General features: G+C 40.9%; 1 protein-coding gene across 2 annotated transcripts; it reads left to right on the top strand.

Moving 5' to 3' along the window:
* Positions 1 to 754: 754 nt before the first annotated feature.
* Positions 755 to 11,405, top strand: xpnpep1 (X-prolyl aminopeptidase (aminopeptidase P) 1, soluble; the record flags this gene model as incomplete). Of its 2 annotated transcripts, XM_079219123.1 has the most annotated exons (20): positions 755 to 864; positions 1,952 to 2,076; positions 2,370 to 2,433; positions 2,955 to 3,059; positions 3,483 to 3,575; positions 3,916 to 4,059; positions 4,287 to 4,382; positions 5,280 to 5,361; positions 5,486 to 5,696; positions 6,111 to 6,200; positions 6,319 to 6,369; positions 7,712 to 7,770; positions 8,227 to 8,304; positions 8,438 to 8,509; positions 8,678 to 8,738; positions 8,947 to 9,016; positions 9,421 to 9,594; positions 10,273 to 10,349; positions 10,764 to 10,862; positions 11,124 to 11,405. In XM_079219123.1, the coding sequence occupies 19 exons, from the start codon at positions 1,960 to 1,962 to the stop codon at positions 11,241 to 11,243; spliced, it is 1,863 nt and encodes a 620-aa protein (XP_079075249.1). In that variant the 3' UTR covers positions 11,244 to 11,405. The 2 variants fall into 2 exon arrangements, with proteins under 2 accessions (XP_079075249.1, XP_079075248.1); XM_079219122.1 differs by lacking the exon at positions 755 to 864 and having other exon boundaries at positions 1,933 to 2,076.
* Positions 11,406 to 23,370: the final 11,965 nt, after the last annotated feature.

Raw genomic sequence — 23,370 nt, 5'->3', positions numbered from 1 at the left:
CAGAAAGTAGACCCGTCCCAGACGACCTGAGTGGCCGGGATGGTTCATAAGGTAGCAGCAGATCACAAACATACTTAGGCCCTAAACCATTCAGTGCTTTATAAACCAGCAGCAGGATTTTAAAGTCAATTCTTTGTTTGACAGGGAGCCAGTGCAAAGACCTCAGAACTGGAGTGATGTGATCCACTTTCCTGGTCTTAGTGAGGACTCGAGCTGCAGCGTTCTGAATCAGCTGCAGCTTTCTGATTGACTTTAGTTAATGAATTTAACCTTTAAATAAAACCAAAAATATAAGGGGGAAAAAATGTACTCATAAAACTACCATCGGTCTTTATACTGCCAATGCAGGTAATGCTAATCATTCACACTGCTGGGGAAAAAAGACAACTTATTAAATGTGTCAAGAGAAAACAATTGATTCAAAACAAGAAGCGGAACAACAATGTTGCCTAGACATTGACGAGTCTCAATTATTTTATGAATTGATTTGGTATCTTTTATAAATACAGATTATTATAATGATATAATCAATTCTCTACTAAATCCTGTCAACAACAACTCTGCTGCCGTCTGTGCCGTGGTGTAATTTAACATGTCTGTGGTAGAGTCAAATTCGTGGATTATAATTGTATGAGTATTTTATAGTGTGTTTTGTTCGGTGTGTCGATTATTATTCACACAAAAAAATGAGGCGAGTCCGGATCCCTCTGCGTCTACTGGAAGAAACTGCAGTCACGTGACCGCAAACGTCAACAAAGAAATGGCAGCCTCCTGTTTGGTAAATTAACACAAGGTCCAAGCTGATACACGAGCGCCTCGTCTGTTCGACCCAAGAATCACGTTTTACAAGAAGGAAACCCCCGGGTGTGTATTCGGCATTTCACTGGCTGCATGTGGGGGGCCCTTGGCGTTAGCTAGGCGCGGAGAGGGGAGCTAACGTCCCCGGTGGCGCAGAGACACGGACAGCTGGTGAGCACACGCCCGAGTCTGGAGCTCGTGCATGTCTGTTTGTCCAAGCGGAGAGAAATGCCTTTACTTTGAGCTGTAAAACCGAGCGAATGGCGCGAAAATGTACTAAAATATCCCACAGGCGTGTCTCCAACACGTTCAAATAAACGGCGACTCGCTGAATGAATTAGCGTAAAGGTGCGTAGATAGGTCGGCCTGCTCACGACGGGGATGCTTTGTGAATAAAAAGTCGCCCTTCCTCTTCAACCCGAGCTCCGTGGTTGTGTCGGAATACCACGAGCAGCCGTTTGACTTTATGTGAGCCGGTTGGTTGTCGTAGCTAACAATTGTAGGTTGCATATGTAATGCTTCTGGTTCACAATGCCTACTTGTAAACAACAATCGCATGCGGAGTGTGTAGCCAATGGGAGAGCTCCTCGATGAAGCATACGACCACGTGATTGGTCAGCTCCCAGACGTTTGTTTTACACCAAGCTGCATCGCCCTGCAGTGAGCGTCAATAGTAAAAGTGACTTCACCACGCGTCTTAGCCAGACACCATTCCTTTAATATTTAACTTGATAGTTGCTCAATCAACGCGTGACAGCAGGTTAAAGATTCAGGTGTGGACTGTGACTTTGATCTCCACGTTAATAGTCAGGTGAGGCTATACAGTCAGTCACTGTCCTGCTCCAGTCACCTGAAATCAACATGACTTCCCAAAAGTCAGGTAATCTCTGCATAAGCGGGAGCACAATAGACGGGGGAATATCCCCATGTTTGTTGTGTAAAGCGGTATTTGTGTGAAATTTGTGTGTTTCGTGATTGAACCGAATCTTTTCACATCATGCATGTCTACGTAGTTGTCTGCACCTGGTAAACTCCAGCAGCATTTATCTTGACCTTCACCTATTCATACATGAGAAGGGCACTGTAGCTCGGTTTCGTAAAAGGTGTGGTGACAAATTGTGCCTTGTGTGTGTCATGTTCTTTCTCCATTCAGACACCGCCATGTCTCCAAAGATCACAGGAGAGCTGCTCCGGCAGCTTCGCCAGGCTATGAGGAATTGTAAATTCTTCTCTGAGCCCATACAGGCGTACATCGTCCCTTCTGGCGATGCACACCAGGTAAGCAAGATCACACCCAAATATATAATGAGACGCATAAGCTCACAGTCGTGCAGCTGCTATTCAGCCTATTTTACTTTGCGTGTGTGTGTGTCCTGACTCACTTTTGATCGTCTTGTCTGACCTTCCCAATTAATTGTAGGCATTTTAAATGGCCACTCACCACTGATTGTTAATGAAGCTGATCTCTCTCTCTCTCTCTCTCTCTCTCTCTTTCTCTTTCTCTCTCTCTCTCTCTTTCTCTTTCTCTTTCTCTCTCTCTCTCTCTCTCTCTCTGCCCCCATGACTTTCAGAGTGAATACATTGCACCGTGTGACTGCAGGCGTGAGTTTATCTGTGGATTTAATGGCTCCGCAGGTATGTTTTGCTCGTGCGTGAATGGCAATGTAACACAATCCTAGTTGGGCAGTCTAGTAGCTAAAATTGAATTTTCACTGTGAATACATCTAGGTCAAAGTGATTTATTCACTTGTATTCGACTTTTATTAAAGTCCTATCCAGGTTAAACCACCCAGATCCCGCAGCGTCGTCTCATGTTAAGCTCTACATCATTGTTTTTTTATGATGCTAGCGGAGGTGTACTTTTAGGCAAGGTGGCCTACTTTGGAATAATCCCGGGAAAAAGAAGAGCTCATTCATTCCCAGACTGGTTGTTCGCTGCTGTAATTTCAGAAGCAACATCTGTATATTTTGCTTCTCAGAACTGCACAAGCACAACTGACACATGAGACGTGCAGACAGTAATAGACTAGTAATAGCAATAGAGTAGTGTATCACCATTCCAGAGTCAGCTTTCTTGCATAGTGCTGTTGTACAAACCAGATCAAAGCATCTGTGACTGAAAAGGTCCAATCCGATTTCTGTGTTGTGATGTGTAGGTACGGCCATCGTCACGGAGCAGCACGCTGCAATGTGGACTGATGGGAGATATTTCCTCCAGGCCAGTCAGCAGATGGACAACAACTGGACCCTGATGAAGATGGGTAATGTGGCCCTAACGGATGTTTCTGCTGTACATGAGGAAAATAAAAAAGGCCTCTTAGTAATGTAATGTAATCTAAATTTAGTTGTTTTCTCATTTTCACAGTTCTGGTTATTTTTGAGTGCTATATGATTAAGATTTGAACTACAGATTCAGTATTGAAGTCAGTCTTTATACACAAACACTAAGTACCCTTCAATCTGTGACCAAAGCACTGATGATAAGGCATGAATCACAATCAGACTGTAAGGCAGAATCTGTTTGGCCTAATTTGAGAAAAACAAGGCAAGATTGTCCTATTTCTGTCTACAGTGACTTTTTAAGTAAAACATAAATCTTCGAAGATGCTGTATGTGAAATACTGATATGACTCAAGCCTTTTGTTGTTTTACGTCTGTGTTTATTCATTCATAATCGTATCCAGGGCTGAAGGAGACACCCTCTCAAGAGGACTGGCTGCTCAGTATCCTGCCAGATAACTCCACAGTGGGAGTAGATCCTTGGATTATTGCTGCTGGTAGGTTGCGGTACAATTTTCCTCTCAGCGCAGTGGATCAACAGAACTACATCAGAGCTGTATGAACACTGGGCTCTTCCCGCAACACAAAGGAGACATCTTACATTATAAGCACAGAGAGAACTTCATTTTTGACTCTGAACTTCTGTCTCCGGTGTGACCAGCGGGCATATTGTCGAGCCTAAGGGTTCAATGTGGTTCCAGTATTTCTGTCCAGTCTGATTAAAGAGAGAGTAACATGCTCACATTGAACCATGCCTTCAGAAACTTTCAGACAGGTGCTCTCGTACAGTATTACCACTGTTAACACATCTTAACGACTTCTGATGTCGCGTTTCAGACCAGTGGAAGAACATGTCCAGGGCGCTGACCAGTGCCGGCCACTCCCTGGTGGCCGTGCAGGATAACCTGATCGATGCAGTCTGGATGGACCGCCCGCAGCGGCCCAGCACACAGCTGCGCACCTTGGGCTTAGAGTACACTGGCAAGTGCAAAGCACCACTTGCCACCATTATTATGACGTGCATGGTTTATTTTACAGTAGCTTACGAGAGATACAGAGGACAGACATTAACAGAATTTGGATACTGTTGTTTTACTGAGAGCAGACGTGTTGCCCATACTTTGGATTGTTTAAGACTTGTCCCTTTCTTATGTTTTATTTACAAGACAAACAAGATACGGGTATGTAACTAGATACCGTTTTTTCAGGTATTTCCTGGCAAGACAAGATCACAGCACTGCGAGCCAAGATGATAAAGAGGAAACTCACCTGGTTCGTTGCCACGGCGTTGGATGAGATCGCATGTACGGATGCATTCTTTTCTGTAATTACCTCTGCCAACAATGAAGTACTTAAACACAGTAATCAAAGTGTCAGGAGGATTTACGACTTAAATAGCTCCACACTGAAGTGTTTAAGTATTTATCAGGAACATAAGAATTGTACTTCAGTACTGTGCGGCCTTCACAATATATCACACCAACATGTTCATCTGACATTTTTTACTGTTGCCATACAATTAATCTCACCCCTGCGTTTGTTGGGCTAACTCTTAAAATAACAGCTCCAGAGTGCGCTCTGTTACGCCCAGGTCTATGTTTGGAGATATCCTGGTTCGCCCAGAGCTGGTGGATTTATATCTGTAGGGTCCAAACATTTCAGCCAATTTGGGAGCCTTCTTGTGGATGTACAGAGTCGTCTCATTATGTTTTAGGCAGTTTTTTTTCATCGTGAAAGCAGCAGTACCCAACATCCCTTCTGTTTACATAAGTCCGTTTTGATACACGATCACGATCCAAGGACCCGGGGATGCACAGGCGTCCCTCTAGATGCCTGTCTGAGCACCTTGTTCACCGTGCCTAATGAGCTCTTGTTTCTGATTGTCTGGTCTGAGGGTTTGTGTTATTTAGAGTAATGCTGATTTTGAGTGTCATCAGGTAGCATTCGGAAAAGAGGGTTTCAATGGGCGTTAAATTGAAGGGGATTCGCTCGGGCATCCACAAAGGATGAGTGAAGGTCCAATCATAACTTTGATATTGAACACCAAACAAACAAATTGCAATGACATCCATACGGTATTTTAAGGTCACTATACTGTTTACCGACACTGTCACTGTCATTAGGGGATGACGCTATTTCTTAAATTTGACCAAATGTTAAAAAAGGCAAAAATGCAATGTTCTGTTGTTTCCTTTCCTCAGGGCTTTTTAACCTCCGTGGTGCAGACATAGAGTACAACCCTGTTTTCTTTGCATATGCCATTGTGGGGATGAACACAATAAGGTAAATGGAATGTAACAAAGCAGCATCACATTGGTTCTGGTAATCACCTCAATGCTACTGAATACATGAGGATTAAGTATTTCTTAAACTATAATCCCACTGAACCTCCCCTTCCTCTCTGCAGGCTGTTTGTGGACCTAAAGCGTCTTTCTGATCCCGCCGTGAGAGAACACCTGCAGCTGGACTCCCCCAGCAAGCCTGAGCTGAGCATCCGTACGTTCCCGTACGAGTCGGTCTACACGGAGCTCCAGGCCATCTGCGCTGCACACAGCCCCAAGGACAGGGTGTGGATCTGTGACAAGGCCAGTTGTGCTCTCACACAGGTCATCCCCAAGGTGAGAGAGCACCGTACACATAGCTAGAATGTGTCTCGGTTGTGTTTTACTTGTTCATACACGTTGGACACGCTCCCATGCATCATCTCCTCATACTTATACTGTGCGTTCTCACTCACAGCCTGTTTTTCTGATGGGAGGACATAAACGCATGTATTCTCTAACACCCTAGTGTCAGGGTTTTTATTGGGTACAAACTTAAAAATAGTACGACGACTCTTGTTTTCACAAAACCACTCCTAATGTGCATGGTAATGTGCATTTTGGGGACCAGCATAACTCTCTTGGCTTTGACAGGTGGCACAATTATACTTTGCTTGAAATATTTCTAACAAAGACATTTCTATGTGATTTATTTTAAGGTAACGCCAGTTACGTTTTAAACGGTAGTCGTTTTCTCTTCATGTATTCCAGGCCAACAGGTCTCCGATTCCCTACACTCCACTCTGCCTCGCCAAGGCGGTGAAGAATGCAACTGAGATTCAAGGCATGAAAGTGGCCCATGTAAGAAACACTGGAGCGCCTTCATATATGTTGTGTACATCATTTAAGTAAAGGATTCATGAGTTCTTATAAACTTTCATAAATAAATATATTACACCTTCTGCTCTTTTCCCCACAGATCAAGGATGCAGTTGCCCTTTGTGAACTCTTTGCTTGGTTGGAAAAGGAGGTATTTGTATTATACACTATACATCCATAGGAGAAAATAACAGATTCCTCAAGTACTTAGGTGTCAAACTCCTTTTCACCCCGGGCCACATCAGCATTATGGTCGCCCTCAAAGGGCCGGTTGTAACCGTAACACTGTATAAACTACTCCCAAACATATTTGCATTTGATTATTGTTTATTCAAGTGTAAACATTGTACATGTATTTATATAAAAATATAAGTAAGCAAATTTCTCTGTTATTACAACAGAAATCCATTTAATTTACGGTTAAGAAACCCACATTAATCTATCAAAGATCAAACTTAAAAAAAAGATAATAAAGACGAAGATCAAATGCACGTTATTACATTCGCTTTGTTCAAAGCTTTTTTGTCACAGCTGAGAAGGACATAACTCTGGTGCAACAAATTATTGTGAGCTGCCAAGAACATGCGTGACAGATTTGGTTTTGGGCATACCTGCTCACATACCTTATGTAGACTTACCGTTTGTCTCCTTGAAGCACAAACATGAATTTCCTTTAAATGTTCTTCCCTCTGCGTCAATCTTTCTCTTCTTGGACATTTTGGGATTATTTGTCGATCGTTCTCAAGTTCATCACATGTCTTTTAGTTAAACGCTGATATGGAAACACTGCTTTCTCGCGGTAGGATACCGTTCATTAGCGGGTCACGAAATCGATATGCATTGTGGGAGATGTATATGGTGACTGTATACTTTAAAGCAGCATAGACTTTAATTTTAAGACGATCATATGCCTTCAAGCTGTCGTGGGCCACATAAAATGACGTGGTGGGCCGGATTCGGCCCGCGGGCCTTGAGTTTGACACCTATGCTCTAGTCTTTGTCTTCACAAGGTTCCCACTAAACGTTACAGAAAATGAATCAAGGATGTCATTTCTATTTTCTTGAATGAATGAATGCGCTAAAAACATGATTTTGTAATGTTATATTCACTAATGAGCCTCAACTTTCTTGGCATCTTATCTTAAGCATTTTTTGCACAGAGGAAGCCCTTCTTTTTTGGATATTTGTAATATTATGATAAAGCCACTGTTTGAATAATTTACATTTTCTCACATTAGTGAGTCCTAAAATTAGTTATTTTGACCAACACACCAAAATCTACCAAAATTGTATTCACTTTTATTCTTTGAAACAAATCTTAAATGCTGACTTCAAAGTCCCCGGTTGGTATGTCGATGTGATTGTGGGAACCCTGTCTTCAGCTGGACGGCCTTACTTAACCTGGCTCGTCCTTAAACTGTAAAACTTGACAGTTTTTACATTTTTTTTTTAAAGCTCTCTGCATGACTGCTGCTTCTGTTATTGTTCTGTAGATTCCAAAAGGTACTGTGACAGAGATCTCCGCTGCCGATAAGGCAGAAGAATTACGCAGGTGAGTGGTTTTTTTCCATGACTGTTTTGCAAATGCTGTTTGAACACTTGCACATCTTTTCTTTTCTTATTAAAATGCACTTGTCACTTATATTTTTAAATATATACTTGTTTTAAAGTACTGTTATCGGTTTGTTGTTTACCATGATTTTTGTTTGAACTATTTTATTGTTTTATTCTATGTCTGTTAAGGTGATGCACCTTTCACCGATTGTATATGCAATGTACTTGGCCAATAAATGATTCTGATTCACGATAATGGCTATTCTGGAGGTACATCCCCCTCTACTGGACATGCATGTGCAGTAAAATGTCTACTGAACGGCCTTGAAATAAACATGCTGCTTTAGTGCTCTGAAGAGATCCCAAAGCATTTGGATATTTGGTCATCTGTAATCAAGATGTGTGCATTATTGTGTGAGAACGTCCCCGCTTATGCTTTTGTTGTCTCTTTCAGTCAACAGAAAGATTTTGTTGGCCTCAGTTTCCCCACAATTTCCAGCGTCGGTCCCAACGGAGCAATCATACATTACAGGTCAGTGGGCTTATGAAACAGACCCAGGTGTATTAGATTTGTGTAACTATCTGCTGTTTTCTTTTCACGAAAAGTCTTTTGTTGTTGTAATAATAGGTGACTAAGACTTTTCTTTGTTGTCTTTTTCCTTTAGACCTCTGCCTGAAACCAACAGAACCCTCTCCTTGAACGAAGTTTACCTGATCGACTCTGGAGCTCAATATGTGTAAACAAGATAATTATTATATACATCAACTGCATGTATTCTAACCAGCAATGACTTGTATCATCACCTCCTTGCCTGGTAATGCCAAGAACACTGGTGACGTAGGAGCAGTTGTGTGTTTTTGTGCTTTACACGCATACATCTGCATGTATTTTCTGTCTTTGGCAGTGATGGCACCACAGACGTCACACGCACCATGCACTTTGGGACGCCATCACCTTATGAGAAGGTACATTAATTTATTTTCATTGTCAAATAAGTCTAATCTCAAGTTGGAGGTTAGTTTATTGATCAAAAGCTATTTAACTTGGTAGTAGTTCTTATTTTAAACATGTAAATACAAACGCAGTGTCATTATACGTTACCTGAATTTATCAAAACCCTGATTTTATTATTATTTTATTGTTTGTGTTGTGTGCCCCCTCTTTTTCCTCTAGGAATGCTTTACCTATGTACTGAAGGGACACATCGCTGTCAGTGCTGCTGTTTTCCCCAACGGAACTAAAGGTGCTGTCCTCTGATCTGACACCAGGGTTACCTTACCCTGTACATCACATAGCAGGATGTCCATTCACATACAGTGTATTCTCTCTGTTTATTGTTGAATAAAGATTTCTTATTAGTCAAAAAACAACAACAGTAAACATGTGGTCGCTCAGGAATAGTGCAAGTTTTGTTTGTTCAGTAACTAGTAAACAGGGTTTGACATCGCTCATCACATGGAGAGGAAATTTTTACTTACTCATACATTCGTGCATTTATTTCCCAGCGTGCACTGGGCAGTGGGAGCATTGTGTGGCAACACATAGACACACCCATTCACTTTCACATTTGGGTGAATGTTTGAATGGCTTTTTAATGTATTACTTCAAGATGCAAGCTTCAGCTCTAATCCTGTGTTTCCTCCCCAGGCCACCTGTTGGATTCCTTTGCCCGTGCGGCTCTGTGGGAGTCGGGGCTGGACTACCTTCACGGTACGGGCCACGGCGTGGGCTGCTTCCTCAATGTCCACGAGGGGCCGTGCGGCATCAGCTACAAGACCTTCGCTGATGAGCCTCTGGAGGCCGGCATGATCGTCAGTGACGGTATGGCAGGGAGGGCTTTTGATTTAGCCAGTGGCAGGACTCTATACTGGCTTTATTTATTTAGCACAATTCAAACAATAAAATAAAAAAATATACAAACATAACAGAGATAAATGAATATCACGGTGCAGGAAGAGGTACAAAGCCAACTGGGCTTATTTGAAGCCTCCACTCATATAGTATTAACATTTTACAAAATGACAAGCTTAAAATAAATATGCATGAGACGGATAACAAAAGAAAGAAAAGAAAAAAAAAATGTCATTGGGTCGAGTGTGTGTACATGTGTGTGCATGTGAAAGTAAGCATGGCTTGTGTTTGTTTAAGGATGTTGGATTATACCCCTGTGGTAATTCCTAAGCAATGGTAATGCTACAAGTCCCTGTGAGTAAAAGAACTATAAATGAAGATATAACAGCTAAAACAACAAAGACATGAACACTAATACATAAACAACTCTTACACAAAAGCAATTAGACTTTCTTTTAGGCAATTTTTGAAACATTTTATAAAGGGAAATTTTTTGCTAGGTTTGAATTCATACTGTCAAGTTTAGCTGTGTGTAATGCTGGAAACCTTCGCAGATAAAAGCACCTTGACACCAAACTCAATTATTTATGCCTTCTCTGTGTTTTGATTGTGTTCTAAACTTTCACCTCAATTGTTTCTTTCCTCTAGAACCTGGGTACTATGAAGATGGATCCTTTGGCATTCGTATTGAAAATGTGGTCCTTGTTGTACCAGCCAAGACCAAAGTAGGTCCTTCAACTGAGTTCAAGGCCTGATGTTCATATAATCATGGAATCCATAGCGTTTGATGCTAGGAAGGTTTTATTTTCAAGACTCATGCACTGGCAGCTGAAAGTCGTGAAAAAGGGGATCCTGGGTCACAGGAAAAGCAGGTTATGACACGAGAAGGCAAACACGAAGCATTATCGATTATGCATTTGCTTACACACCTCAGTGGTAATGGTATGCATATGTAGAGACAACAATCGGCCGTACACTGGTCTGACAGACGGCGTAGATAAACTGTGGGTGAATAGATGAAAGGATACAAGGGAAATACATTATTCTCATACAGGTGTTCTTTACTATGTTTGATTATAGCATCAGTTTTAATGATAAGGAAAATCGGTATGATTGTGTTTTTCTGTGTGTGTTTTCAGTACAACTACAGAAACAGAGGCAGTCTGACGTTTGAGCCCCTCACTCTGGTGCCGATCCAAGTCAAGATGATGAGCATAGAGCTGCTCACGCAGAAGGAGGTAAGGAATAATATCCACTGGGATTATGTTTAGTGTTTCAAATAATCAAATTCACCCACTAAAAGATTGTCTCAAACCATTTTATTGGTAAATGTAGCCTACTTAACATTCTGTAAGAGTTGGAGAAAAAATGTGACACATAGGAACAATTTCAAATCATGATCTATAGACAATGAGTTTGTGTTAATATTCTTATATTATATTACATTAAGCTCTACTTGACTCCTCGAGGTTTCATGACCCCTCTTTTCTGCCCTGCAGCGCGACTGGGTGAACGAGTACAACAGGAAGTGCCGCGACGTGATTGGAGCAGAGATGGAGAGGCAAGGCAGGAAGGAGGCCCTGGAGTGGCTGATCAGAGAGACCCAGCCAATCGTCTGAGGTCGGACTCTTGCGCAATTCGATCCTTTTGCCCAAGAGTGCCGCGAGATCAATTGCTCTGCGGTGATAATCGTTTGTATTTGTCTCATCTTTCTCAGTCTCTCACACTTGGCTTCTTTTGTAAAGCACATTGTATCAGCAGTTTTATTAAAGATAATTCAAAATCAAGAAATAACTTTCCAATGCTACTTTGTGTCCATAATGAGCTTTTCATGAACTACTACTACTACTACTAGCTTCATGTTCAGGTATTTTTAAAGTTATTCAGATTTGAAAGAAACTTTCTTAAGATTCAACAAATATAAAGTAATGAAAGTAAATCACGAAAGAACATAACCACATCAGTATGTACAGTATTTAGAGACTATCTCTTATATGCATTGACAAAATACATCCACAATAACAACTTTAGACATATGCATGATTATTAGGCCTCTATTTTACTAGTAGCATAATCATGTATTTACATTTTGCACCTTCAAAATGAAAAGAAACCCTGTTGTTTACATTCAGTCTTTCTCACCAAAATGCAGCCATTGAGGCCTTACAACCAACAATTAATGCATCTTCTGTTTTATGAAACATCTGCAGTGCCATTTTTAGATTAAAGAAGTGCGCTGTTTAGACCCATGTTTGTTTCCTAGCTTGCAGTTTTCTCATTCCCTGCTTCTGTTGGCGCGCTGCTATGCCCTCTAGCCTCCATACCCGCCAACAGCTGTAACCATGGCAGAAATGTGGATCATGTTATGTGCTCATGACTGTGCACCTGGCAAAAACAAAACTGGGACTGGCTAATAAATGACAATGCTCCATAGCACTACTAGTAGTGAACAACTCCACAGGTACCTGACTCTATCTTGTAGGGACAGAACACTCTTGCTCCACTTTCTAATGGCTAAAATTTCTAGCCAGTGATGTCAGGACAGGTATCCGTGGAATCCAATGCAGTTGATGGATCAACATCAGACACACGTCCTTGTTTGCTCTTGCACCCACTCATATTGTTTTGCATGTAAGATAGTGAATTATGCTGCAACAGTTAACACACTTTTGAACTTGGTCACACGAGCGATTCAATTTGGTACTTACATAAGACTCACAAGCGACAGATTAAAACAAAGATGTTACAAGGCTGCAAAACGTGGAATTCTGGCTGGGGGAGTTATGGCGCTGGTAGCAGGATGGTATTTGTACATGGGTACATATCTTTAGTTCTGACATACACCTCTGCTGAGTCAAAGCTCAGAGCTTTTCAGGTCGCGATGTCTCTCTAGTGCGCCTCGATGCATTCAGACAACTTTCTCCCTCCCAACCCTACAGCATGACTAACTCTTCACCACCTTCTAGAGCTGCATGTAAAATATGGGAGGGTCCAAGGTGACGCCACTGTTGGGGTCATTGGCGTACTCTTGAAAGGACAGCGGCGGCGTCACTGCAGTTTGCCCATCTGGTCCCCGTGGGGCTTTACGGGCCCACTCCTCCTCTTCCTCCTTCAGGCCCACGGGCAGCGGGTTACTGTAGATGTAGTAGATCCTGGAGTTGTCCTTGGCTGCCTCTGGTTTCCTGAAGAAGGCGAGAGGGTTGATGAAACTGGTGGACCTTTTCACTGCTTTGACCACCACGGGGTCCGCCAGCTCGCCTCGGGTCACTGCACTCTCATACACATGGGCTCTCTTGGACTGCCTGGTGGACAAGATGACACTGATTGCACTAATGACTTTAATGTAACCTAATGTAATGCCACGTGCGCCATTTTAAGGCACGGTATGCTTTAAAGACTAACCCTTAGCGGAAGGATTACAAGTACACTCAATATTAAAATGTCAATGATGCAACAGTCCTATGTGCTACTAAACTAGGCACTGCCCCGTTGTAGGAACCTCCATGGATTCTAGCAAAAGGTGAGAATAATTTTAAAGATCAAAGCACATCTGATAGCCGATCCTCACCTGCTTCGGTTGTAGCAGACGGTGATGCAGTACAGGCCGGTGATGGTGAGGATGCATAGGGCCAGGGCAATGATCACAATGTTGAACACTTGGAACTCTGAGTAGAAGATAGAAGAAGAAAAGTGTGTCACTTAAAAGAGTAAAAAGGAAGTTCATTCAGTTAAACTCTACTGCGGATATAAAAGAGAACAACACACCAAGCAGAGCAGTGTTCGTCTCCTGGTCGCGTAGTCCCGAAGCAGCCGTCCCGGTCAGATGGAGGCTGTCTGCCGTCATTGCTTCGTCCTGTTGGGCTCCACTCATGTTGCTGCCATTGGCTTCCAAAACATGGACTGAATGCTGAGCCTCGAGCCTCTTCTCACTGGCTTCAATAGAAACCCGGGCCATGTGACCCAAACAGCTCGATTCAGTCGCCGTGGAGACACCCCCTTTTTTTTGTCTAAGCCCTCAGTTCAAGTTGGACACCCTATCTTCTCCCTCCCCTCTCCCCTTGTTTACTGTTCATTATTCTGCTCAGCGCTTTGGGGGGACACAGCGGAGGGAGTTGTTGGGCCTTTTTTTACTGTTTGCAACAAGCGAGTGGTGACCCAAAAGCAGAGAGTTTGCATGAGTTCAGCTCGCAAAAGCCACCTCTGAATATGTGAGAGGAACTTCAAATCAGTTATCTTCAAATATGTTGTCTTGAGTTTTGAGCTTTTTGTTCTTGAAAGCGAGCTGACGTTAGATGATGCATCCATAAGCAGAGTGACAGACGTCTTGCTGCCATCCGTACTTAGTTTACACAAATATATATATATATATATATATATATATATATATATATATATATATCTATATATATATATATATATATCCGATACTTCTAAAACATCTATCACATAAGAGCTTCAACTTCGACTACTTGCATAATCAATATATCCAACACTAGTTTTTTTTATTTATATTTAGTTTTTAAAATGTCTGAACATTTTTAAAAAGGTCCATTACAAGTTCCGAAAGTCCAATTTTACATCAATAAATAGTATAATAATCCTAAAAACTGTCCAAAGATGTTTATTTTACGATAAAATGACAAACGTGAGAAAAGCAGTAAAGTCTCATGTTCAAGCTGGGGATCAAAAAAATATGAACTTTCTTTCAAATCACAACTTCAGAGAAGTTAACAAATCATAGACAGCCTGAAGGAGTACCTTACTATAGAATAACAACTAAATTAAATCTCATCAGACGGCATTCAAATCGTTAGCCTCAAATGCACCAGCCATAACTGTTGCACTTCTCCACGAGTTGTCTTTATGTTCATCACTGCTTGTTGTGTGTGTTTTGGGGTCAGGAGTACAGGAAACCAGGACCAGGTCCTCAGGCCAATGCCAGAGCCAAAACCAGCAAAAAGGCAACAAAGACATCATTCTCCTGTCTGCTTATGCTTCACTTCACCCTGCAGCATCACTGGAGATATTATGCAATTAGTTAAGCATCTAATTAAAGTCGGGTTTTGTTTCCCTGTTGGACAAGCTGCTCTATGAAGTGAACTTGGAGAGACATTTTGAGGGACCTTTGTGTCACCCTGCTCGTAGGGTGGAGTCGCTACAGGGTGAAACACAATGTCTGCTATATGCTAAAGATAAGAGCAGGAAATGATTTGTAACTTAGTTTAGTTTAATACGAGATAAATGCTGATATTAACCGCTCTCACACATGTCATTTAGCTGTGATGGAACAACTGGACACTAGTCACAATCTCAAGCTGTCTTCACTTTTCACACATTATAGGCACACAGAATATTAGTAGAAGCTGGAAACCAGATCAGTAAACCTCTTCTTGCTTGTGTGGTTCACATTGAACCGTCCTCCACTAGATGTCAGAGCTGGCCTGAGTATCTGCAGCTCACTAAACGACAGCTCTGTGGCGTTTATCAGACGGCAGCTTGATCTTGAGGGACAGCGGTCACGATCAATCAAGTCAGCAAACAGAAAAGAAAAACAAAGACAGAGAGAGAGACAGACTGACTGATTTATCATAAAGTCTGATATATGCGTTTCTTAGCCTCCTAAACTTCTTTCAGGTCTGTTTAATTTTCACATCCATCCTGGCTTTCTGCAGAGAGAAGCTGTTTGGATTTAAGGTGTGTGTGGGTGGCATTAAGTTGTTATGGTTTATTTGAGCAGACCAGTATGCATAAACCAACTATGTCTGTGGCAGCCATCATGGGAATTAGACCGGGAATATTCCAACTCAAAACTAACATATTAACACTGTGGAGGAAATGACTACATTTATCATGATGGAGGATCAGTTGCTGGGGTAAAAACATTCACTTTGTTTTTACTATAATTTTAACCTATAGATTTTCATTAAAGATGTGTACTTTTAATTATTATAGTAGTATTATCATAGACTTAATGACATGCATTCAGATGTTTATGGTTTGACACATTGAGATATAAATGTGAAACTGGATCAAGAGAGAAAATTGTATACTTGTTTTTATATTTTGGTCATAAATCATGGTAATCCTGAGAACAAATTGCTTGTGCATGGTTGGACTGAGAATTTGTTTTGAAAACCTTTAGTTATAAACTGCACCAACAAAAAGAGATTAGCCATCTGGTTTTGCTTTGTGCTCTTCATTGAGTTGTTTTCTGATTAAAATAGTCTACTTTGAACTTCATTTAGAGTCCCGCATTTTTTAAATATATAGTTTTTCAGTGATCTCCTGTATTTAAAATGTTAGTCTGTTACAATGAATGAGTACAGTTTAAATAAGCTGCAGTGTTTTTGGTCAAAGTTCCCTTAAGTATTGCAGCAGAGCCACAGAGATCATTATACATTAAATATATAAAACAGATGTATTGGATACATGGTGTGTGAAAATAAATAAGGATCATAAAAGAAATTAAATCAAATAATGATGTGGTTGAGAAAATGTCAGCAATGAATAAACCATTACAGATCATTAAAAAAAGATATTTAAAAAATTGATATACAAAATGGGAAACTAAATCCTAAAACCTGGTTACATAGTATAAGTCCTCCAAAAATAAACAGTTTAGAAACACTGACAGCTCCATCGGCTCACCTCCAACTCAGTAAGAATGGTTATAAATTGTAATATATTCCTGAAGCTTCATTTCCTTTGAGTAAGACACGCTATGTTACAACCGTACACAACTCAACTACACGGCCACATCTGACTGCTGCTAATGAAAGTATTTATGCTGTTTATATTACATGAGCCTTCTTGATGTGCTGCCAGGTTGAATACGAAGTGTATCTGTGAGGATGTCAGCATCAGGAAACACTGAATATAATATTTAATGTCAGCGTTAATGCTTGCTTTTACTTTCACAGCTTATCCACAAGCAGCACCTCACTTATCACCACCACGGGATGTTACTATACGACCTCATTCCTCTTTCTAAGTCTCTCCCATAAGCGTCCTTATCAGGCAGCGTTAGCATTTTGTTTTACATTTTCATCCCCGGCAGCTTACAGCGACAAAGCAGGTGAGGTGTCATGTTTTGCTCAATGACTCGCGGGTATTAAACACGCTGGCTTCGACCCAAAATCCTCATCAAAAGTCACTATTTCCTTCACTCGTTACCTCACCCACTTCCCCTTTTCTTCTCATGCTTCTGATTCTGTGTTATTTTCAGTTTGCCCCAAAATGTGAGTTCTTCTTTTGAAACAGATGACATCTGCTCCAACAAAGTGATGTGTTGCCTAACATTGAATCACAGCATCGTAAGGCCTTGGTGGACCATATGACCACATTCACAGCGTAGATCCACTGAGGGGAAAGATTTATGCCGAGGGGCTTTTTAATAGAATCCTTTATTTTATTTTTTGGAGTCATAAAATGAAGTCAACTCAATCATCTCTCCTATAATCTTCCCCAAATCCTCCCCACTCTGTCTGACTGGCTAGTGAATTCCTGAGCATCCCTCATCGCCGCGCCTCACCCCTCCTCAGCCCTCCTCAGCCTCTGCTCCTCCGCCTCCTCCCTCTCCGTGTTTATACAGAGGCTGGTGGGGAATTAGCATTCTGGCGTGATCCATTTGTTCTGACGTGGTTCAGCGGGAAGGTCCTGCCTTGATTTATTGCACTTGTCAGTTAAACTTGTGGAGGTACGTTTTAGTACACAAAGGCTGAGTATGTTTGCATGTTTTCCTCTTTCATTTTGATTAGTTCTTGTATCAGGGATCTTGCTGCAGAGTTGGAGTGACTGCTGTACGTGGTGAAAGACTTCGCTGCTGATAGAGGTTTATTATATACAACAGAGGTTATGAGAAAGAAAGACACTGAAAGGAAAATGCAAGATTATTATTATAAGGAACAATAATGTGAAGTTTGCGTGATTCTTTGTCATGATATCTGGTATAGTTCAGATGATGCAAAGAGTGAACTTGTGAAATGTATTTGTACAGTAAATTGTGTTCACATAAGGAGAGGAAAATGGAAATTCCTATGATTGGGATCATAGAATGTTCTGCTTTTTTTGTGTATTATATCATTGTAAGATGAACATATTTGGGTTAAGGCCTGTTGGTTAGTATTTTTCACTGTTTTCAGAGATTTTACAGACCAAGTAGAAATGGAGGAAATTGAATAATTGTAAATTGCAGCCATATTGCTGTGAGAAAGTAGAATACAAGTAATGTATGAATCATGAATACCCAACTCACATAATGTATACAGTATTTGCTGAAATACTTTGTCTCAATCAATTTAATCTCACATCTGATCATTACAATTGCAGATATACAGCAATAACCCACTCATGGATGCATTCAGAGAGCCACAAGGCACTTCAAATTAATCAGATTATGTGCATAATGTGAATTATAGGAATTAATTTGAAAGGGGACATTACACTTTATACATTACACAGTGGAATCCTGGGTATTCATTTCATTTTTTCATTAAATTTACGGTTGTTAGACCAGGGTGATCCTGTATGAGTTTAGTGGGTCCTGCCACTTGTCAAAAACAAACAAGACAATTAAAGCATATATAAATGTAATAACAGTCTGCTGCTCAAGTCGTGTGGTATCAAGGCTGAAGCTTATCTCTTAAAAATTGTTGAAACAAAGAAAACCACTCGAATAGCCACCACTTTTTCTAGTACTGTGAAAAAGGCTACATTTCAGAGAAAATTACCCGTTATGGTGAATGTTGGAATGATCTGCTCTCTTGGCAGCATGAAGTTAATAACTAATAGAGAACTAATAGTTGGGCTTACAGTGTCAGAGACAGAATACGTGAAAAGTAATATTCTGTGTTTTTTTAAAATATATATGTGATTTAATGATTCCTGCTGTCATCGCTGCTCGGTCCAATTAGAATCGAACTCAGGATGTTGAGGCCCCAAGTGGCTGTGAACCTTTACCAAGTTGTATCAAAAAGAGGCTTGTACATGGTGCACGGCCCATAAAACATGCTAATGCGCTACTTCCTCGACCCTGTCTGACCCTTAACCCCCATACTGTACTCCACAGGAAATGAGCCCTGAGCCAAATCACATTCAGTTTATTTACAAATGGTGTCTTACAAACACAGGAGTGAGCAGGGAAATGAGGAACACTGACACACGAATACCTCGGAGAAACATATAACTGTGTGTGTGTCTGTGTGAGGGGGCTTTTTAATGTAGTCAGTTAATGCTGTCCATTTTCCCTGACAATTTACAGCATAGATTTACTCTCCAATACTTATTTCAGTTGTTTTTTTAAACAAGCTTGTATCATAGAACAACAGAATAGCTCATACATAATCTCCTAAAATCTGACAATATAATAGTCTCTGCAAATCTCCATTTCAATTTTGGGATTCTTTGTTCCCGAGCCTGCATGGCTGAGGACGGTAACTCTAGAAGCTCGGCTTTCGCTTATGATAGTATGAGTATGAAAACATACCTGTTGTCATTATGTTTCTATGAAGAGGATGCTTACATTCTATTGTACCGCAGGTTTTAGCTAGTTTCACGTGTTTTTTTACTTGTATTTATCAATATCTTTTTAATGATATTAATGTGAAGACACACCCACAAAGACGTATTGAGATCTTTTAGCTATTTCGATCTGTGCTGGAATTATCAGGCCAGCACACTCAATGCTCCAACAGGACGATAAAGCTGTCAGCTGGAAGAGTTGTAATTAGGCAGCTAAGTGAAAACACCTGTGTGTTCACCTTTTAAATGAGATGAAATGAATAGGAAAGGCTCCTGCCAAAACCCTAAAGTAACACCAAACCAAACTTCTCTTTTGGCTCCATTTTAGTCTTTCACATAAAGCCATGTTTCAAAAAGCTGCTACAATCACACACACACAAATTAAACATATATTTTCATTTGACATGTACGTGCCACACAATACCCCACTGTTTCTTTATTTCAAATAAAATATAACTAAAAGAAAGTAACTTAGTGGGCACCTGTGTGTGGTAATTTGGCATCTTGATTCTCAAATGAGGATACCTTTACTTGGAGCCTAGCATACTCTTTGAAATGTCTTTACAAACCCATGGGAGCACTCAATCTTCTTAAACTACGATCTGTCCTTCACACCAATCTCTCAAATCATGAACTATCACCAAACTAAACTATAATAACTCAGCACTACTAAGTTGGATGCTTCATCCCCCGCACCTTAGAGCTCAGTTTCAGGCCAGGTCTGTGCACTGTTGGCTGGGCACCAAGAGCCTGCTGCTTCCCTGAGGATGTCCAGGTCCAATCTTCTGCTTGCCAGTAGTAGACGCAGTTTGGCAAATGGGCTTTAGAGGCTGTGTGTGGAAACTGCAGGCTGGACCGAAAGCAACGCACTTGCTTTGTTTTCTCCAGACAGATTGTGTTTTTGGGGTTTTCTTAAGGCCTGGCTGGCCATCTGCAGGGGATTGTTGGAAGAGGCTGGATATCCACAAGAAGGAAATTAAGTGTCTCAACATGACAGGAGATTTGTCTCAACTAGTTATTATTGATGTGAATGTATTTCAGTATTTGTCACGAAGGGTAATTAAAGGTCAGCAATTGTTAGTGAAGCTGCTGAGAACTATGGAAAGAGAAGCTCAGGAGGAATAGTGCAACATCTTGACTGAGATAAAGGGGAGAAAATCTCAAACTTGATGAGTGCAAAATGTAAAATTTTGAAATTGTCCAGCTGTGAAGTTTTGATGAATACACATGCAAGCATGCTGGACTCAAAATACCAAAAGGACAACAAGTCTGTTTGAGTTGTGCTCCTAGCAGATATAATTAATTAACATCTGTTCATTTAATATATCTGCTACAGCATGATAATAAATGCCAACTGTTGCACACAAAGTTTGTCATAATTTTGTTCTCAAAGAGTCATTAAACTGTTTCTCCACGGGTGCATCCCCCAAAACCCCATGGCCATTTGGTTCATATTCAGCACACATCAACAAACAGGTTTCTAAATTCATAGTTACGATATACTGTCACCAATGATCCACCACTTAGACGCAGTCTGAAGGATGCTTGTGTTTGACTGTAACTTACCAGCAGGTCAAACTGTATTTCAATATATTTAGTGACAATTTTATCCCTCATCACATAATGCCACTCGCTCTAATTTGACCACATTTAAGAGAGACAAAAATGCAAAAAAAAGGTTCCCATGAACTGAGACCACCTCTCTCTCTGCCTCTCTACTACACGGTGGGAAAAAAGGATTGCAACATCGTTTTACTTTAGCCTCAAAAACAACATGACAATATATATATCCTGTCAGTTCAACAGATGGAGGTTAAAGGTGATGAGGTGACTGATGATCAACTGTCGGGTGATTTTGGTCAGTTGCTAAATTCTATCTTTTTTGTGTTTTAATCAAAGGCCAGTGCAAAGATTTCATGAAAATAAAAATGCATACATGACAAAGGTTAGTTGGAATCTGATACAGTTTTGATTGTGTTGATGTCCTATTTAGCTATTAATATTCAAGTTTGTTTTGAAAGTAAATCAGTCAGTCATGAATGGGTAAAAATATGCCTCATTCGTTAGCGTTTGGTCTTTTGCAGAGCCCCCATGCAGCGCACACACACACACACACACACACACACACACACACACACACACACACACACACACACACACACACACACACACACACACACACAACCTAAACTTGTCCTAACCTTAAACCAAGTCTTCACCCTAAAATGTAATGATTTACGCTATGGGGACATGCCTTCCTTGTGGGGACACAAACACACACATGTATTATATGCTTGCACTTGTGCATGTGTGTGTAGACCCTGCAGGGTCCCCCCTGAATTAATTCTGTTATCTGAACAAAGTCCATCAGACATCTATTTATCTTGGTATGTGTGACAAAGCAGACTGGGGAGTCTTAGTTAAACAGCTTCTTCAAAACAAACTCCTTCTCCTAAAGCTGCTGTTGGCCAGAGGATGTCTGAACTGGAGGGAGGGGAACTGAGGCCAAAGAGATTATCTTTGGAGAGAAGAGGAGTAAAGAGAACAACATCTTTAACCACTGGATATGCTCATGTCATGTAAAGGAGTTTATGAATCTGGACATGTGGCATGTGTGACAAAGACTCTGATCTTAACGTTTTCATAACTTTCCCTTGTGTCACTTTTACGCTACACTTCCCGAAATTCTTCCTCGACAGGACACATTTATTGTATTTGACAGGAGCAGATTTATCAAGGGCAGCCTCGGTCCTCGATCATTTACCTCCAGTATTGCTGTGTTAACCTCTGGACGTGACAATACAGCTACTATATGCAATCCATCAAGTCAAACCAGGTTTCCCATCTTTGAACGGCTCCCCGATGAGATAAGGCACTTTTGGAAAAGCAGCACTGGAGAATGTATAATGATCGTTGTCACTCGATGAAGCAACAATTCAAATAACATTCGTGTAGATTGTATTTAGATTAACGAGCCATTCATCGTGACTCTGAAGAAAGACGAATGGCTGGTGCACTTTGTGAGGTAATATGTTGTTAGCCGAGTTTCACTGTTGACCTTTTAGCAACCTGTTTAATGTCTAAGACAGAAAAAGTGAAGTCAAATAACATTTGGCCGCATTGATTGAGACAAATGACGATATATGTTCAGACTAGAGCGAAGTATTCTGTTTGCGACACTCTTCCTTATCTTAATGTAGTTGTTGCCATTCACAAGGGTCATTAGCAAGTTGTTTTGTGCCTGCAGTCATACAAGTTGTGTATGAAGAGACTTTGGAGAAACTGTAAATCACCTTTATGCACCTTCAAAACACAGTTGTATCAAGGTGCTGAAATGATTTGTGTACATGGCCGATTATGAGTGAAAAGCATGAGGATTATACATGAGCAGTGCAAACACGTATCCTCGCTCTCACATCCCTGTGATGGATAAGCGTACGGTCGAACTGGTTGACACTGTGGCGGGACTGTGGTTGAGACCACCTTTGTTGCTCTGGGATTCAGTGTTGCAACACAACGTGCCTATACTTCTACTTTCAGTTGGTGATTTAAAGCCTCTCCCTGTAGAGTCCAAGCGCCAAAGACTCTGTCAAGACTTTATCATCACATATCATCTGTTAATAATAAACAGTTATCTTTTCTTCATCTGACTGGTCTCTCCTGATTGAACTGTGTGATTGCTCTGACACCACATTCCCAAAAAAGCTACAAGCGGCATTCACATCGGCTGAATGTAGAATCCATTTCCAGTAGTAGTCCTTTATCGGCTGCCAAATGCTGGCTCCAAAATCAAACTTTGGAGTGAAACTCCACCAACTTAAATACAATACAAACTATGTCAGAGTCAATACCCTGAGTTTACATAGACTGACAGGTCCGTCAAGTTTCAACACTCAGCAGAGGTCAATGCCTCTTGACCCGCCTAAGCTCCATTCAGGCTCCAACACGTTGACCAACTGTGGATTGTGTCTCCAGTTACTGACAAAGATGGAAATGAAGGGTAGATTCTATAGGACTGAGATGAAACCTCTACTGTAGCTTTGTTTAGATTGTAATGTGATGTCAGATTGTCTATCTCTGATTATATGTTCATGGAAACACTATAAACTTCCCAAAACAACAAGTGACACAAACAAATAGATATTGATTTAGATGACAGGTTCCTGCAGCATCTTAGATAAAAAGGAAGAGTCAATTATTCATTCCTTGCTCTCCACTCTACCACAC

The sequence above is a fragment of the Taurulus bubalis genome, assembly GCF_910589615.1.
Source record: "Taurulus bubalis genome assembly, chromosome: 6".
Taxonomy (NCBI): Eukaryota; Metazoa; Chordata; class Actinopteri; order Perciformes; family Cottidae; genus Taurulus; species Taurulus bubalis.
The sequence above is the reverse complement of the archived record's forward strand: the minus strand, read 5'-3'. Positions and strand labels throughout refer to the sequence as shown.